Genomic DNA, 17,800 nt, shown 5'->3' on the forward strand with positions numbered 1-17,800 from the left:
AGTGGCGTGTGTTAGTCTGTCTGTGTGTGGAAAAAATAAAACCAAGCTGCAGCGCCACCTGCTGGGTGGAGTTATACACTGACCTACTACATTTTTAGTGTGTGTGAAAAAAAAATTCAGAAAGGGCTGAAATTTGGTATACTAAGATGTTTTTAATTTGTTAATTTAATTTGTTAATTGTTAAAAGTGTTTATAAAGATTTTAAAAAAATATATATATATTTCTTGAAGGAGAAGTGACAGTTGGGAGTGGTTGGTGGTTGCCGGGGGTGACAGTTGGGAGTGGTTGGTGGTTGCCGGAGGTGACAGTTGGGAGTGGTTGGTGGTTGCCGGGGGTGACAGTGGGGAGTGGTTGGTGGTTGCCGGGGGTGACAGTGGGAAGTGGTTGGTGGTTGCCGGGGGTGACAGTGGGGAGTGGTTGGTGGTTGCCGGGGGTGACAGTTGGGAGTGGTTGGTGGTTGCCGGGGGTGACAGTGGGGAGTGGTTGGTGGTTGCCGGGGGTGACAGTTGGGAGTGGTTGGTGGTTGCCGGGGGTGACAGTGGGGAGTGGTTGGTGGTTGAGGCCTGGGCTATGGCCCAAATGCATGACAAGAACCTTTTTAACACCTTAAGTAGCTTGATTTGACTATAATGCATGAGTATCATGCACGGGTTACCTTGTTATAACATATACTCAGACCAGCAAAGCTCTACTGGTACAAATGACCTCGACAGCAGCACAAGGGAGACTGCGCTGTACGTCATTTGAAAAAGTTAGTGAAGGAGATAAACAAATCTTATTTTCTATATCCCTCGTATATTTACGTTTGTGACTATGGCAAGATATTTGTCCCACCGAAGATTCACCTAAACCACGCCCCTGCTCTGCACAAACCACACCCACCTTCACATGAAGCCATGCCCACTTTCAAAAATGCCACACCCCTTTTCCAGCTCAGAGAAGAGGGACTGGCCAGCCAAAATCAGGAATATTGGGACTGAGGTATGAAAGAGAAAACAAAAGCCACGGAACTCTCATTATCATTATCCCTGGCATTAGTTACATACTATCAGATACTGGGGATACTGAGACAGGTTGCACCTCCTTATTAAGGGGTGGTGGTGGGAATATGTCAATAACAGGAATGGAACAGTTCCCTCATTGAACTAGAGAGGTAATAAATGGATGTTGATTGAAAGAGTAATCATTGTGCACAATATGTACCAACGTGACACTGGGGTGCAGGAAACCCCAGCGATATAATCAATATTTTGCACAAATCGAGCTTTGGTCGTCTCACAGAGGTGCTCATAGAACAGCGGGGCAGATCCTGTGGATTCAGGGTCATCTGATAGTTATACCAGCGCTATGAGTGACACCGAATCTCCCATCTTAATGATTGTACCGGCCGACCAATCAGATACCTGGGAAAAAGTTTCAAATATTTTCCACACTTCTAATTGGTTAACTGGTCCAGCCGTTCAGATTGGGAATCAGTGACCCCGGAACATTTATTTAGTGCCCACTGAGCCAGTGATTGGGGTTGTAGGGGAAGGGGCTGTTCTTTGACTTATTTCTTAGGGGGTGTTTTTGGATTTTTTTTCCCTCATGGAATAGTGCAAATTAAAAGAACCAGATCTCATTAGATTAAGAAAAGGAAACCAGAAGATATTTCTGCATTAGACATTTTTGGAGGAGTGGGGGTTGTGTTTCATTCAGTTACAATGTATCTATGGAAGAGCGGTGGTTACATCTTATTATATAATGGATCCTCAGAGCGCTGACACAATGTGACGGACGACCTGTGGATCTCCAGCTGCGGAAATTACAAACTTATATGTGGATTTAATTTGCAAAATAAAAAACTAAATGTGTCTCTTTAAAAATACACATTTTATGAAGGCCCCCTTACATATACAACACGTTCAAATAAGTTAATCGCTGTTCTCTTAGAAATTATGGAAGTTTCACAAAAAAAAAGTTAATTGCAAACAATTAGCTAAAGGAAGAATTGGGGAATGTTTTTTTATTATTATAATATAGAACCATAGGAAACTCCTGTATGTCTCAATATAACAACATAACATTTGCTTGGTAGAATTAAATTAAAGGTTATTTCTGATAAACGCGTCACAAATAGCTGTGATTATGGCGGGGTCACACCAACTGCGGATTCGCAATGGGAAGCAAAACAGTTAAATACAAATTTGTCGGCTGAACTTAGTCCAAAGAAACTCCAAATACAGAAAAAAGTGTAAGGGCTTTAAATACACAAATTTCTACAAACATAAAATCTTACCAAATTATTTTACTCATCTTTAGGTAAAAACTGCATCTACACAACATCAGCGACTGTCGCTTTTAGTTTTCGTTATGGGCTGTATCTGGCCAATAGCTGCTCTGGTTTCTCCCTTCGGACAAGTTTTGTTCTATTTACAGAAACTTCTGTTGTTTGACAAACGTTCACCATATGCTGGAACCATTCACCCAGGACATAATGGGAGGACTATTGTATGGCGGCGTTCCCATTAATTTCTGCTTTGTTTCTCTGATTAAATAAAACCACAATTACAATAGACTGATGGGTAGAGAGGAGGCTGCTGAGGATACAGTCTGTGGAGAGCAGATATCTGTACTCGTCTGAGTCACATAAAGTGTATCTGTCACCTGCACAGAGTGTACGGGGAAACATTTATATATATATATATATATATCCACAACTGTTCCATCAATTTATTAGGAATTTTAATGAAAAAAGTAGAAAATATATATAAATATATTACAATTCATGCCCTGCCCAAAAATTGTTTCAGAACATTGTGCTTTAATCAGGGCATAGGGTTAGGATATAGAGACATCACCATTGCAATCTTTTAAATACAGCTCAAAGCAGCAACACTCAGCTGGTGCGATCAGTTTTGCATTTCTGCAGAAAAGTGTTTTCTATTATTTTCATCAAAATTCTAAAAAATATTTCCTGACAGATGCTGGTCTGTTCTAATTTATGAATCAAATGTGGATTTGTCTTTTCATTATGGACTTTGTACAGCGCTGAGCAACTTTGAATTGAGTACAACCTCATCTTTTTTATTTTGTGTGTATGTATATATATATATATATATATATATACACTGCATAATGAATAACTCATCATCATTTATTTATATAGCTCCAGCATATTCCATAGCGCTTTACAGCTTTACAATTGGGAACTAACACAGTAATAAGACAATCGACAGAGAGGTCAGAGGTCGCGGCTCACAAGCTTACAATCTATAGGACAAAATGCTTTACACTCCTCCCACAGCCCCAGCTTGATGGACAGGTGACTCTCCCACCTGGTCTATAAGTAGGAGCTCTCCACAGGTGCTCTGCTTAATTAAACTCACTGCAGACCCCCCCCTGTAAGCTGCTGCTGCTGTGGGAAGAGAAACCTCTAAACGATTTCACAATATGTGTTATATCACACTCTATACTATTATATTCACACATATGTCCTTCAGTTCTGTATCCTTAAACTAGGTGCACAAATGTGTATCTCTGTCTGCAGACTGACAGCTAAATACCCAACTCCCCTCTACAGGCCTGTGGAAAACCACTGCCTTTGACAATATATATATATATATATATATATATATATATATATATATATATATATATATATATATATATATATATATAATATTTGAGAGATAAACACACACAGCACTTAGGGTCTGCTGCACAACCATGTAATATCTCGGTGGACCTTGGCTAGACCTCAGCCTGCTCTGTGATATAATCCTCCTTACACATCACCAGCTGAACTAAGAATGGAGAGGACTTTTATTTAGCAGTACATGTACAAATACAATGGGTGGTTTGCAAAAAATACCATATGGATTTAATTATTTTTATTTTATTTTTGTTAAAATCCTGAATATTTCCTTATGGGTTTGTTGAATTTATTTGGGAAGTGTTTCACAGGGATGGAGAAGTAGAATATTATTATTATTATCATATATTAGTGGTTATCATATTACCCAGCGCTGTCAGAAGATAATTAATCTACCAGTATGTTTTTTTTGGAGTGTGGGAAGAAACCCAAACACAGGAAGAACCTATAAACTTCACACAGATAGGGCTCCATGACCCCAGCACTGAGATAGCAATGCTGACCACTGTGCCGCTATCTATATAATGCTAACCACTGATCATTTCTCTGACATCTGCTCTGTCAGTTGTCAGATGCTTTCGGCTGTTTGCGGTGTTAGTGACAATATTTCCAATTACAGTAAATCTGAATGAATGAAAATCAATGTATTGAACACAATACATACAAATATACCAGATAAAGGTGTAATATCTGCATTTATTACAAAGAAATGAAATTTTGTAATAGTAGAAATGTAATAATGGACAAACTATAAGTCATTTACCCCTGACAGCAGCCTGGGAACCTGGGGGGAGCTGAATAATATCATTGTGTCGGCTGGATACAGAAATAACTTTGTCATCATAAGTAAAATATGAATTTCACAGGACAGGAAAATGCCCCTGAAGATCGCCCCGGCCAGAGGACTTTAACCCCTTCATGTTTAGACCAAATGTCATATCTGGCTCAATGTAAAGGTTAATAATTTTTTTATATGTTAATCTACTCTAACAAGTTTTATATCGTTATTCCTGTGCAGATCGGACTTTCTTTTAGTAGTGGATTAAAGGTGATATCTATATATTTACATAAACGTTTCTACACTGTAGTTATACTGCTAGATACCGTCATACAATTAGTGCTGCCCCCAAGTACAGCAACACCAAATATCTTAATTAAACCTAATTTAGCTACAAGGTCAGATAACAAAGGTCTCATTCGTTTTAAAAGTAGTTTCCTGACAATGTGAATTCCTACAGTGTGAATAAGGGGAGATGGGAGCAGCACGGGGTATGGATATGAGGGGCCCAATGGACAAAGCAGGGGCCCACCATAACATAGTGGTGCAGGAGGGTGCAGGGCCCTTCTCCATTATTACCTTGTCGTAGCTGCCTACGGGGGGAGATCTCCAATCCTGTATCTTCCTCTGGTAATTATGCTAGTGGGTTTAAGAGGTGAGGTAGGTGGGTATGTCGGTAGGTCTTATAAATGGTATTAGGTCAGGGTAGGGGGTACCCTGGATTAGTGGCGCTCATTGCAGGAGGTCTTGTTGCCCACAGCTTCTGTGCAGCACTTTACCCTCCAGCTTTAGGTAAGACAGTCTGGATTTGAGGGGTCTTTCCCATCTTCTCAACTGCAGACATCTTTGTCTTGACACTCAGAAATTTGGGGTGTATGTCACGTTCACCACGCCTCTGCCAACGGCAATAATTGGGTTATAGAGGGCAGGAGTGTATAGGGCAGCCTAGTTATTCACAAACACTAGACATGCTCCCAGGGGTTTGGTCACAGCCCATTGTGACTTGGTCATGCCCCTTTCACTGTCTGTCCTGAATCAGGAGCCTGCAAGGTTGGGAGGTAGAACTGTACCCACCCCAGGTTTATGTGGGATCGGATGGAGAATGGGCCCCAGCTTTACGCCGTGTCCTCAGTGATGAGACAGGAATCAGTTACCCATACTTCCCAGGTGACTCCTGTCAGCCTGCACTGTACCTCCATGCAGAAAAGATGGCGCTAGAGAGCAAAGGGGTAACTGAAACTTTCACAGTGGCCCATTCTACCAGTCCCTTGTGTCTAGGGGTGTCAGGGGAGCATGACTATATTAAAGATGATCTTGGGGGAGCCAAGACTTAAATAGATCCCCTTGTTTGGCTGGTGGAGGCGGAGCTGAATTAGCCACCGCCCACTTTCCCTCATGTCCCGGCCACACCCCCTCTGGGTAATTGACAGAAATAATGTTCAAATCGATGCAAAGTAAAACACAGAGAACTGTTCAGACACTTGGGAGAATAATGTTTTCTAGACCCTGGCCAGCGACAGGATTAATTGTGAAATATCAAAGTATTTTTACCCCTAACATCTAACAGGATACGTGAATGCACTTGTCGTGTCCGTCCCCAGGAGACAGGAGTAATGCGTTATAAACAGAACTAGGGCTGTGTGAGGGGGCGACCGCCCAGGGTTCAATGCTGAAGGGGGGCATAGGGTATTAATAGTTTAGGTTAATTTGGTTAAAATTGAAGGCTAGGGGGGTGGTGCTAAAATTTTAAGCTACAGTTCTGAGATAATCAGAGTTGGACTCTAGATCTCTGCTTCTCCAACCCCATCCGATAATGTACACAAACAAGGTCCAGAATCTCTCATCCCTTATTCACAAGTTCCATGGCGATATTAAAGACAGTAGCTTGTGTTTCATTCAATTCCTCTTTAGTTTTCACACAATGTCAATTCTTCCACATATTGTCTTCTGTTTAGTGTTTAATTTGACTAATTTAATGCAGAGTCTAAATCTACAAATTACAAGTTTGGGGTTTCTGGAGAAAGGGGAGCAGTGGGGGGGTCCAAAAATTTACACTCCTAGTAAAGTTTCCGCTAAAACAGAGATGACCAAACCAGGCACAATTTGTTTTGTGGATTTGTTTGTTACACACACTATTTGGTTTGGGGGATTCGTGTAGTATGTTGAGACCCCCGGCGTCCATTCTAATCCCAGCCCATAGAACTCAATGGCACCAACGTCAATTACATCCCACCTATGTAAGAGAAATAACCTTCAGCATTAGACCTGTGCGCTGCACTTCTATACATTAAGGAAGGAGAATAATAAAAGCAGTTTGTATCACAAGCTGCAGACAGTACAAGAGGCCATATATGAGGGGGCTCCCACAGACCCCCACTCAATCACTGCTCTCTGGTAATGGTCCGATCTCATAATTTCTTCTATTGTCGTCATCATCACCATCATCATCATCAGCTATTTATATAGCACCACTAATTCCTCAGCGCTGTACAGAGAACTCACATTAGTCCCTGCCCCATTGGGGCTTACAGTCTGAATTCCCTAATATAGTCAATCTGCATAATCTTGTTTAGGCAGAAAACCAGCAATAAATGTGTGAAACAGATCCACACGTCTAACGAGGCTTCAACCTGATGCTGTAAACGAATAATTTTATAGCATTTTACACCTTTCTTTACATTAATTTGTTTTTAATATATATTCTGCAGCGTGTTCTCTGTTTCTCAGGGGGATTAATAGCCTGCAGACCCCACACTGGCTTCTATCTAAATACACCCAGCAGCCTAACGAGGTCACTAACAGTCCGCGCTGCTCCTGATGCGCACACAACGCGCTTTACTTTATTTCTTTCGGTTCTCAGCAAATGACTTGTTAATTAGTTCCCGCTGACCTCACAGGATAAGTGTGTTCAGGAGGGAGGATGAGATGGAGACGTTTCGAAATCTGGAAGGCAAACTAGAAAGTCTAATTGGGGATTTATACTCTAAACCAAAGGAAACCTATAGCTCTCTAGCTATGATGGAACTACTAGACCCAGACCTCCAGGCTGCATAGAAAATGAGTAATGGGTAACAGCGGGTGGTCTTTCTGTAGAGACCAATCCTAATATTGTTTATGGCCTACGTATGATGCAAACGGTCTAAGTGTGATGCAAACGGTCTAAGTGTGATGCAAACGGTCTGCGTATAATGCAAGCGGTCTAAGTATGATGTTAGAGGAGCGGGAGAAGTGGAGGACATTCAAGGAGACACCTATTAAATGTTTGTTTTGATATTTTTTTAAATAAGGACCAGCTACAAGTGAGCAGAAAAGTGGAAAGGCCATAGGGAAGATGAGAAGATGCTGGGGAAGGGATCAGAGAAAAGAACATATTATAACAATAATGAGACAAATTATAAATGACTGTACAATTGGCTGATGTACTTACCGATGAACGGGCAGCGAGTTAAATAGACTTCCATCTTGAAACGCCATCCTCAGCTGTTCCCAAGAACTATATAACACATCTGACACACTCTAAAAACAAAGAAAAATGACAAAATATTTTAGTAAAGTTAGAAAATGAAACAGAATTAATTGTCTTCTTTCTTTATCTAAATTATCATTATGCTGTTTAGTGAGAGGCTGACGAGTGTGTCCGTGTATTTTGCAGCATCAGACATCTCAGTACAGCGCAATTTACAGCTTTTGAAGTTGATGTGTTGGAAGCAGGAAAAATGGGCAACGTGAGGATCTGAGCGACTTTGACAAGTGCCAAATTGTGACGGCTGAGTCAGAGCATCTCCAAACCGGCCGGTCTTGTGGGGTGTTTTTACATATGTCATTGTATAAGACACATTGGGGGAAAAAATCTCGAGAGCCGGCCTTTCACTTCCCCACAATCCAATATGTTAATATATATTTAGCTGTGAATGCTCCTGTATAACTGTCCCTGATTTTCCTATAATTAAACAATAAGCTCTCCTGGTCCTCAGACGTTTATTTACAAGGAATACACAAGACAAGAGAAATCATCCCTCGTCTCTCCTGAAAAGAACATTATCTGGTCTGAAGAACGTGAGGAACGAGCCCTGGAGACACAGAGATTGTAACAAGAAACATGCAGGAAATGTTATTAGTGTGAAGGTCATTAATGAGAGCGTTTTACTAATCTCCAGGCGCAGATCTCTCGTGTGCAATTTTTTACCATTCAAATAATCCTTATTTTCTTTTACGTTTCTGTATTACCAGCATCATAGATAGTCACAGATTTACCTCTGAGGGACTTACCGTGGACAGAGAACACACATTAATATCTGAGCAAAACACTAAGAAAATAGAAAATGTTATTTGCTAATGTTAATCCAGGGAATAGGATAGAAGTTGGTGCTCTTATCGTCCGTCAGTTTCATGCTAACGACTAATGTGTACGCTGGGGTCATTAACTGGTACGTTGAAAATCTCGTATTTATATCTTGTCATCACTTCAGTTTGGACTGAAGAGAGAAAATCATCATCGAAAATCTGTTTGTCTATATTATAAGGCCCTTAGTAGCAAAACTGGACAAGGGTGAGGCAGACTAGGCAGCAGTATTGTGCGCTACAAGGTTTGGGGGCCAAATTCCAGTACTAGATGGAAAGCTTTTCTATACTTCCGTGCCGGAGACTAAGTACCCGACATAGCGGATTGCCTGCTTTACCACATCTAGATACATTGTAACGTCCTCTGTCTTCTAATGTCCTTAATTAATATGTAGGTGACTGTGGAGGAGGAGAGGATGGATGTGGGTGACATTGTTGCATTGTGAGCTGAGATATCGTCTCTCGCTGTGTCTTAGCGCTATAACATCCGTCAACTGATTCATGGTACAAGAGAACGATCACGTCTAATGCAACTCCGGACCCGTTACTTCCACTTTGGGTCCATCCCCTTTATTACTGTAAATGTGTACTGTCCTGTTTAACCTGATTTATGTCTTCAATGAATACTGAGAAGGGGCCATTTGGACTGTTTATTCAATGTCACTTGTGTGTGTTTGTATTTTGCTCATGACACTCACAGGCAAACTGAGTGTGGGGGGGGGGGTCCTAGTACCTGGAAAACCCCCCTCCAAGTCTGGTGCACTGTATAATTGAGGTGGCTGGACCCTGCTCCCGCTTCACACGGCTCTGCTTGAAAAGGGAGAGCTGTGTGACCTAACAGTAGTGCATGCAGCATTGCCCATGTATATTATGGGGATAGGAAGAGTTGGAGAGCAGCCAAACACTGTCTAATATTATAGCCACGCCCCCATGCATGCTGGCCAGGCCCACTGGCGACATTGTGTGAGAAACCCCCCTCTACAAATCCTGCGTTTGCCCCTGACACTGTTCATATTCACCTACAAATACCCATTCATCTCAGAGCTGCATAATAAGTCTCACTATAATTGTTGGGTTTCCATCATCCCTGACCTGCCAGACAGTCCCGGTCCGGCTGTAGGAGGGAAGGGTTGTGTGGCCTCCCGTAAAGTGGTGACCGCCCTTTGCCAAATACTTTATTTAAATAATCTCTTCCTATAAAATTAAATCTCATTTCTACTTCAGTGCAAACCTAGATTCATAGCCCCTAATCTGCACTTAATAAGGAATGACCCCCCCCCCCCCCTCCCAGCAAACATTTGCAGATACCGCCATCTTTATTTAGCTGCTTCCTGGTACAGATGGGTTAATTTGCGCACAATAAGGAGAATGACGCCACAAAATAAGCTGTTGAGGTTTTGAACTCTTGTAATTGAGTCTTAGAGGAAAGTGGAGTGTAAAACGCCTGTGTTTTGTAGTCCTGTCTGGCATTAGCCGGCTAGGGTGTGCAGTTACAGCTTGCCATGGAGCTGGCAGAGTGACACACAAATAGGGTCCCTCACCCCCCAAATAAACAAGATTAATGCACATTGCTGTGAGAACAAACGCTGCCATCCAATCTCATTTCTTAGTTATAATAATGGCAGTTAATGGTCCTGACTTCCAAACCATGAATTCCCACTGCCGCACACAGATACAACCCAGGGACAGATGGGAACATTACTGGGCTCACAAGAGCTTACAATCCAAACATTTTCATTAATAATGAATTCAAATTGATAATAATAAAACTACAAAGATCCAAGAGCCCTGACTGTCAAGAACCCTTTTAGATTAATGGAAAAGCAGTTTACATTTGCAAACACAACCTGTCCCAAACAAATATCATGGGTTATTTTACGGAGCCGCAGAGAGCTTTTGTGGTCGGGGAAGGAGGGGTCACTTTGGATAAAAGAAAAACTGGCACAAACTAGGAGACTGTTCTACGCAAATGGCTGAAATGTCAATAGCATCCATCACTTCAGCAAACAGAAGGTAAATCAGAGAGGAGAGACCCCAGAACAGCTTCAAACACTGGGTTTAGTCAGATTTACAATGTGGTCAATGGTCTTTCTAAGCCAGGAAACAAAATAACTTCTTAAGTCAGTAAGAAATGTATCTATCTGTTGTGTCGCAGTGATGAATACAGAACACTAGCAACAAACTGGTAACTTCTAAGCTGGGTGCTGGAGGTCTCCATTCCTAAAGCAAGATTACTGTGATTTCCTAATCTGTTATTTTGTAACATATTTGGCTACCCCTTGTGGCTCCTTAAAAGGCCAGTTTCCAAACACCTGCCCCTGCTAGCTCACTGACACCCAAGATCCTTAGTGATCTATAGAGACAATGAGCTTCATGCAAGGTAGGTAATCCTCTAGTATTGTAACAATGGATCAGATCTGGGATTTATCGGTGGTACCTGCTCGTCTTCTCATACAACGTACAGGAGCTGACTGTGGAGGGGTCTTACAGGCAGGATGACCAGTAGGGCACTAATGAACTATAGGCTACACGAAAGTATGATGATTGTAAAAGCATTAACGCATCTGGTAAATGTCAATTTAGTTAAGACCATTAGTCTTAAAGGCCATATTTATATTTCCTCTCACACAGATAGATAAATGAGTTTATAGAGATCCACAGAATGCCATGAAAGGTGGGTTCTAATATAGGAATGTGACAAATCCCATCCAGCAGAGTCTACATTTATTGTTACACTGTAACTAATATACAGCAGATGATCACCGACCTTCACAAACCTGGAATCGTAGTGGACAACGGGGAAGAAGACTTTAATGGGCACATTCACGAGCGTTCCGGAGATATTTGCAGAACATTGCCCCTAAAAGTACACATTTACCACCCAATTATCTCCAGTATCTAAATAATTATGTACCTGAGAATCTTAGGTTTAGTTCTGTATAGAAATAGTCTGTTTAGTGGATAAAGTATTGGACTTTTTAAGCAGGTGTTCAGCAGTTACCTCTGTTTCTGTTTCTGTCTATTGGCAGAACTCCTCCCACTACCCACAAATATATATCACTGTATATAATGATAATAATAATAATAATAATATAAGCCTATAGTAACCAATCAGACTGTTTTTTTAAATATATATATTTATATTTAGAAAAAAAGTATAATTACAAAGGATCACACCACAAAATATTATTTGTGCCTGGTTCAGTTATCACATTACTTTTCATGAGTAGATATAATAATATTTTCTTAATATTAATGATAACTGCTATATGACCCGTCTCCTATCCCGTACACAACATAAGACCTGATGAAGAGAATCCACCATTGGTTACAGTCCGTGTTGTGGCTCAGTCTCAGTTATTAAGAGATCCGGACAGAGGAATATTCTACAAGAGCTGATTATAACGAGACGGCTGCATCAAACAGGATTTAGATGTTGTTCCTGAAGCTTTAAATGCAGAGTGTCAGCACATGTACAAAGATATATTGGCAGCATTGTATGAATCACAAGTAAATGTCAGCCAGGGAAATCTATAAGAAGCGTCTACCGCTGCCGCCGGACACAATGTGTCCATAGAAGGGAAATTATGTAAGTGACGTTTTTCCTTCTCCACTGCCAGTGAGGGGAATACGCAGTGAGCGTGTGTACAGTCAGGGCGTATACACGTAGTCAGTGTACAGTCGGGGCGTATGCACGTAGTCAGTGTACAGTCAGGGCGTATACACGTAGTCAGTGTACAGTCAGGGCGTATACACGTAGTCAGTGTACAGTAAGGGCGTATACACGTAGTCAGTGTACAGTCAGGGCGTATACACGTAGTCAGTGTACAGTCAGGGCGTATACACGTAGTCAGTGTACAGTCAGGGCGTATACACGTAGACAGTGTACAGTCAGGGCGTATACACGTAGTCATGTACAGTCAGGGCGTATACACGTAGTCATGTACAGTCAGGGCGTATACACGTAGTCATGTACAGTCAGGGCGTATACACGTAGTCAGTGTACAGTCAGGGCGTATGCACTTAGTCAGTGTACAGTCAGGGCGTATACACGTAGTCATGTACAGTCAGGGCGTATACACGTAGTCATGTACAGTCAGGGCGTATACACGTAGTCAGTGTACAGTCAGGGCGTATGCACTTAGTCAGTGTACAGTCAGGGCGTATACACGTAGTCATGTACAGTCAGGGCGTATACACGTAGTCATGTACAGTCAGGGCGTATACACGTAGTCATGTACAGTCAGGGCGTATACACGTAGTCATGTACAGTCAGGGCGTATGCACGTAGTCATGTACAGTCAGGGCGTATACACGTAGTCAGTGTACAGTCAGGGCGTATACACGTAGTCAGTGTACAGTCAGGGCGTATGCACTTAGTCAGTGTACAGTCAGGGCGTATACACGTAGTCATGTACAGTCAGGGCGTATACACGTAGTCAGTGTACAGTCAGGGCGTATGCACGTAGTCAGTGTACAGTCAGGGCGTATACACGTAGTCAGTGTACAGTCAGGGCGTATACACGTAGTCATGTACAGTCAGGGCGTATGCACTTAGTCAGTGTACAGTCAGGGCGTATACACGTAGTCAGTGTACAGTCAGGGCGTATACACGTAGTCATGTACAGTCAGGGCGTATACACGTAGTCATGTACAGTCAGGGCGTATACACGTAGTCATGTACAGTCAGGGCGTATACACGTAGTCAGTGTACAGTCAGGGCGTATGCACTTAGTCAGTGTACAGTCAGGGCGTATACACGTAGTCATGTACAGTAAGGGCGTATACACGTAGTCATGTACAGTCAGGGCGTATACACGTAGTCAGTGTACAGTCAGGGCGTATGCACTTAGTCAGTGTACAGTCAGGGCGTATACACGTAGTCATGTACAGTCAGGGCGTATACACGTAGTCATGTACAGTCAGGGCGTATACACGTAGTCATGTACAGTCAGGGCGTATACACGTAGTCATGTACAGTCAGGGCGTATGCACTTAGTCAGTGTACAGTCAGGGCGTATACACGTAGTCATGTACAGTCAGGGCGTATACACGTAGTCAGTGTACAGTCAGGGCGTATACACGTAGTCATGTACAGTCAGGGCGTATACACGTAGTCATGTACAGTCAGGGCGTATGCACTTAGTCAGTGTACAGTCAGGGCGTATACACGTAGTCAGTGTACAGTCAGGGCGTATGCACTTAGTCAGTGTACAGTCAGGGCGTATACACGTAGTCAGTGTACAGTCGGGGCGTATACACGTAGTCAGTGTACAGTCGGGGCGTATACACGTAGTCAGTGTACAGTCGGGGCGTATACACGTAGTCAGTGTACAGTCAGGGCGTATACACGTAGTCAGTGTACAGTCGGGGCGTATACACGTAGTCAGTGTACAGTCAGGGCGTATACACGTAGTCATGTACAGTCAGGGCGTATACACGTAGTCAGTGTACAGTCAGGGCGTATGCCCGTAGTCAGTGTACAGTCAGGGCGTATGCCCGTAGTCAGTGTACAGTCAGGACGTATGCCCATAGTCAGTGTACAGTCAGGGTGTATGCCCGTAGTCAGTGTACAGTCAGGGTGTATGCCCATAGTCAGTGTACAGTCAGGACGTATGCCCATAGTCAGTGTACAGTCAGGACGTATGCCCATAGTCATTGTACAGTCGGGGCGTATGCCCGTAGTCAGTGTACAGTCAGGGCGTATGCCCATAGTCAGTGTACAGTCAGGGCGTATACACGTAGTCAGTGTACAGTCGGGGCGTATACACGTAGTCAGTGTACAGTCAGGGCGTATACACGTAGTCAGTGTACAGTCGGGGCGTATACACGTAGTCAGTGTACAGTCGGGGCGTATACACGTAGTCACTGTACAGTCGGGGCGTATGCCCGTAGTCAGTGTACAGTCAGGGCGTATGCCCGTAGTCATGTACAGTAAGGAGGTGCCAAGCTGGAGCGCACGCAGCAGTGTCTGATTCAAGCTTTGGGCATCTCTCAGGTACGTGTGTTCCTGTCGTATCACTTGTACCAGCTACAGGTCAGGTGTAAGTGCTGATTACTAGTGATGACGGCTGTGTATACAGCTAGAACATGTGTTTGTATACAGCTAGAACATGTGTTTGTAATCAGAAGCAACTGTAACAATGTATTTTATGTACAGTAGACATTAATAACATCCTAATAAATGTATTATATGGGGGGATGGAAAAAATATATATTTTTAATACTTTTCTTCCCTGTGTTCTTTTGGGACCTAATATTCCACATATGTATTGGACGTATTCTGCAGTGTATTGTCTGTTAGAGCAGAGTGGACCGAGACCCGTATTCATCACCGACGGATCTTCCCATCTGCTTGTACTTGAATATCGGTGTGGGTACGCCTCAAATGATGTGCAGATTAAAAGTAATGCAATGATGTTCATTTTGCATTCCTTAATGAGTCAGGCCCACAGACTCTACAGAGATAGGTCCTTGGTCGGGAATTAAACTCACAGCACTAATGTTCTCCAGCAGCAATGTTAACCACTGTGCTACCATGCCACCCCACTATACATGATAAGTGTGGGAGCGCAGGGGAAATGTTTTGGTTAGTGTAACATGTGTTGCTTACCCGACACGTCGCACCATTTCCGAGTTTCGCTTTGGCGTTGTGTTGCTAGAAAGTAACTATATAGTATCAACATTAACATTTTTCGTTGGAATTGGATTTTATCAATGAAGGATTTTTGAGATGTGAGTTTCAATGGGAAATCCGGCACTTCTGGTGGTAGAAAATGGTCCTGTTTGTGCAAAGAAATAGTAAATAAAAATGTGCCCATAGTCCTATTAAGCGCCAAAAGGAATTTTTTTTGTGAAAAGAAATGTCACCAAGAATAAGAACCTCGGCAACGCGATACAATGTGTTTTCTGAAAGCGTCGCGGCCTGTTACATGAATGGTGGTCAATGTAACACTTGTTACTCTGTATGTAAAGTTGTTGTGGGATTTCTAATGTTAGATATCTGATTCTGATCTCCAGCTCTTCACCAATAACTCTCCAACACATGACACAGTCTTATCAGTCACGAGCCATCATAAACAACCACATAGTGAACAGCTATTGATGGCCTAGTACTTGTGTACCGGGCTCCGGGCTCCGGGCTCTGGGCTCCGTCCCTATTGTCTGATATATATTTATATAAATATTAACTGAGTGCCACAGAAATGTCACATTGCCCATTGCTGGAAAGGTTTTACTGTAAATGGAAATGAAAAATGGGAAATACCACAATTTAAAGTTAATTATAACAATGTAACGATGATCTCATCATATTTCCCATATTATCTCCTCAGGGGAAAAAATGTTTGTTCTTTATAAATCCACTTTCCTCCTCTCTTCATTTCTTCTCTCTATTCTTCTTCTATCAGTATCCGTTCTCCATCCAATGCCCAACACAACAGAAGTCTTTGCCGGGTGATCTATCTGCCAGTAAACGTCTATAATCCCAGGAGACCGACCCGATCACATGTTCGGTATAATCTGTTTTTTGGTAGAAAAACGGCTGATTCTGGATACAGTCTCTATATCCCTCTCCTAATCCCCCACCAGGGGATCAGTAATTAGTCATTAGTAGACAAAGCACCAATTACTGAGATATCCGCGCATAGGATGCAGCATCTCTGTAGTGTTAGAATATTATGACTGTTTTAAGTGTTTTTGGACATTGTTGAAAGCAATTACCTTTTGTGTTAAAATGAATATAGGATATGTATCATATATATCAAGACGGAAACATATGGGAATAAGAAAAAATGTTTGTCATTTAAAAAGGATAATGACAGATATTATTTTAACACCAAAATAAGCAACAAAAATGACTCAAAAAAAAAAATCCCAAATACAAATAGTATATTATATACAACAGCCTGATTAGTTCTGGAGGACAATGCTTATAAACCAATAACAAAGCAGAGAACATGTAAAAATGTTTTCTACAATTATATGTTTTTACAATAACATCAAAACATATTTGTTATATTCTAGTTATTGTTTATTATTGTTTCTTTTATACAATGCTGCCAATATCAATTATATCTCTGCTGTGATCTGGGTATGATCAGTAAGGTAACGTAACAGAGGCATTCGTTGACTAACAGGAGGACAGCAAATACACTTTAAAGAATATATATATATACACATGTGTGTGTCTGACAAAGATGCCTATTTCCCGCACCCCTCCTACAGAGGGATAGGTAAAGGCCCAAGCAGCAGGCTGCAGACAGGGATATATTCTCTCAGTCTCACGTGCAGCACACAGACGCACCACAGGGGTGTAAATGATTTGCTGTGTTCTGTGATTGGTTTGTAGTGATTGGGTGGAGGATTAAACACTGTATGTTCTTGTGGACGGGGTGACCGACGCCAGATAGTTGACCAGTCACTAGGCAGCTGAACTGTGTCTAACTAGAGTCAGGGTCGCCTGGTGTTATCCCTGACAAAAGTCTGCTTAGCTATTTGTGACGTGAACAATAAAAAGCACCGTCTTTCCAGCAAGAAGTTGGTTGTGTCTGTCATCTGCCAGGAGTCAGTATCACAATATATACTGTATATACACAGAGGGTCGGAATCAGAATTGGACGCACATCAGTTGACAGAATAATATACATGATTTTATCTTACTGCACATACCCACAAAACAAATGGACGCAAATGTGCATATTCAGAGGCGGACGTATCCGACAGTTACAACCCTTTACAACTGGAGATCCGTGATGGAGGAGGCAAGGGGCGTTCCCAAGTCTCTGGAGTACAATAAGGGCGTGTTCAGACACCCGACTGATACCTGGTCACAGACATACCTATGATCGCCAGGAGACGTCTCATACGCAGGTGCTCGACCCCTGGTATAAATACTATAAATACTATGACAATACTAATGATGATAATCAGCAACACTAGTTGGCCACTTCTGATTGGCTGGTTGCAGATTAATGAGAAAAATATGTATTGCACATGTGGCTGTTTCCTTGATACAATGTTTTCTTTCTATCGTACGAAAATACGAG

The 17,800-nt window shown here is 42.2% G+C and overlaps 1 protein-coding gene across 1 annotated transcript in view; it reads right to left on the reverse strand.

The window, feature by feature from the left end:
• INSC (INSC spindle orientation adaptor protein) overlaps positions 1-17,800 on the reverse strand; it is a 119,985-nt gene that overhangs the window by 79,494 nt on the left and 22,691 nt on the right. Inside the window, exon 2 of the mRNA XM_075187405.1 lies at positions 7,840-7,928. Within this exon, the coding sequence (XP_075043506.1) occupies positions 7,840-7,928 (89 nt within the window). The remainder of the gene's footprint in view (positions 1-7,839; positions 7,929-17,800) is intronic.

The sequence above is a fragment of the Mixophyes fleayi genome, chromosome 10 (genome assembly GCF_038048845.1).
Source record: "Mixophyes fleayi isolate aMixFle1 chromosome 10, aMixFle1.hap1, whole genome shotgun sequence".
Taxonomy (NCBI): domain Eukaryota; kingdom Metazoa; phylum Chordata; class Amphibia; order Anura; family Limnodynastidae; genus Mixophyes; species Mixophyes fleayi.